This window comes from Elephantulus edwardii, unplaced genomic scaffold, assembly GCF_000299155.1.
Source record: "Elephantulus edwardii isolate Elephantulus edwardi_28Jun2011 unplaced genomic scaffold, EleEdw1.0 scaffold00365, whole genome shotgun sequence".
Taxonomy (NCBI): Eukaryota; Metazoa; Chordata; class Mammalia; order Macroscelidea; family Macroscelididae; genus Elephantulus; species Elephantulus edwardii.
In genome coordinates, this window is record NW_006400115.1 from 1,748,360 (window position 1) to 1,750,463 (window position 2,104).

General features: G+C 38.8%; 1 protein-coding gene across 1 annotated transcript in view; it reads left to right on the forward strand.

The window, feature by feature from the left end:
• Positions 1 to 1,859: 1,859 nt before the first annotated feature.
• Positions 1,860 to 2,104, forward strand: part of LOC102862822 (norrin-like) — a 47,939-nt gene continuing 47,694 nt past the window's right edge. Inside the window, exon 1 of the mRNA XM_006902076.1 lies at positions 1,860 to 2,031. Coding sequence (XP_006902138.1) covers positions 1,860 to 2,031 — 172 coding nt within the window. The remainder of the gene's footprint in view (positions 2,032 to 2,104) is intronic.

Sequence of the window (2,104 nt, forward strand, 5' to 3'; positions counted from 1 at the left end):
CAGATCTCCCATACTTCATACTTGCTGTTGTTGTTTATATACTGAGCTGTTATGTTGTTATGAGCTGAAACTGACCCATACTTGACCCTTCAGAGGGTTTTCAGAGGCAGTTAGTTGCACAGGAGACTGCTTATCTTTATCCTGCTTTACGGCGACCTCACACTTAGAAGGTGGCTAACGGAAGCTAAATGGATTTGGAACCACTCTATTAGGGCATAGCTAGTTGACTTACAAAAACTTGAACTTCTAATCTTGGTATTATCAACCCCTTGCCTTTTTTCTTCAGGCTGCCTGTGAGTTGTTTGTTGTTGTTGTTGTGTATAATTGAGTCAGAACTGACCCATAGCTGCTCCTCCAGCTGGTTTTCAGAAGCAGTAATAGCACAAGAGGAGTTTGTCCATCTTTCTCCCAGCCTTCAGGATTGCAGAGCAGATTCTTACTACCAGAGCTCCCTACACATGAGTAAGAAGTTTAAAATATGTACTTTTTTTTTTAAAAGAGAGCTCTAGTGGTCCATAGCAAGTTGCACTGCTCACCGAAAGGTGAGGCCTCTCTGGTGGTTTTAATCTACCAGTGACTGCTGGGGAGAAAAATGGGTACTCTCTTCCTATACATTTTACAGTCTCTAAGAATCCGCTAGAGAGAGAGTCAATTCCAAGCCTATAGCAATGAAAGCAAGAGAGAGAAGAATAAAATAACTCAGTTTCTACAGACATATCTTTGAAAGCTTTCCTAAATCTTTGATTGCCCCTTGTGCTTCTGATGTCATTGTCCCCAGTTTTCTTAAATGTTTGTAAAGATTTTTTATACTTTCTGTCTTCTGATACGACAAAGATCTTTGATTGTTCAGGATTAGAGAACCTCCAGACTCCAGTTTTTTGCCCAAGGTCAATGAACAAAGGAAATTTTAGGAGTACCAGTATAATATAATTCCATCTTAATGGTAAATCTCTGCTGTAATGACCACTTACTTTTTCAAATTATATCATGTGCTCAGTATAACAAAGATTCTGGAGAAATATATGACTCTATTGACAAATACATGCAAGTTGCTCCTTTAACCACACTAAAGATTAATTAGTATAATGTGTATTTTAGACACCATTTATTGATGATGCTGGATGGTACAGAGTTTACAAAAAAAACAGGATGAGCCTAGAGTTCAGAAGTGGAAAATTAGATGGATAGGTGGGTATGAACTTGGAAAAGGAAAAGAACCTTCACCATGGGACAGAGCCTATGCTCATTAATGTTGACCTGTTCTAGCTCTGTGAGCTGATGTTGACACCAAACTTACTGAAAAATTAAATAAATCCTCTCTCTATTACACACCAGGGAAAGAGATGAGACCACCTAACTCAGTTACTCTGTGGTCAGAACCACAATTAAGTTTTTACCACGGGTTCAAACTGTTCTTGCCCCTAGAAACAAAAACTTCAGCAATGAAAGTTAATATGTGCTTTCATTAAACTGTTGTTTCCACCCCCAAATCGTTATATAAATGTGTAGTATCAGCTATAGGTGGTGTAATGTTGGGAGGAATCGATGAAAGTTGATGCTAATGACGTGCTCAAAATGAATATTATATATCCAAAATGACACAGAAACTGTCTACTGGATTCCATTAGTATTTCTGGGTAAAATAATTTCTGTTTCTATTCCAGCATGTGACAGATAACTGTGATGACTGCAAGTGAAAAAAGGAAAACAGCATTCCAGCATACAAAGGACAATGACAACTAGGAAGCTTTAGCCAGATCAGGCCCTTTTCTTGAAAAGATCCTAGGAGTTGAAGACACTGGCAAACTTGTGGTTCTCTGCCTCCCTCTGCTGTTATTCTTGATAAGTTTTTCCTCACAATGAGAACACATGTACTAGCTGCATCTTTTTCTATGATCTCCCTGCTTGTGATAATGGGAAATACAGACAGCAAAATGGATGGTTCTTTCATGGTGGATTCAGACCCCAGACGCTGTATGAGGCATCACTATGTTGATTCTATAAGTCATCCAGTGTACAAATGTAGCTCCAGGGAAAGACTAAAGCCTCTGCAAGGGTGGCAGTAACACTGAAAATGTGAGAGAAGTCATATTTCTTTGTCATT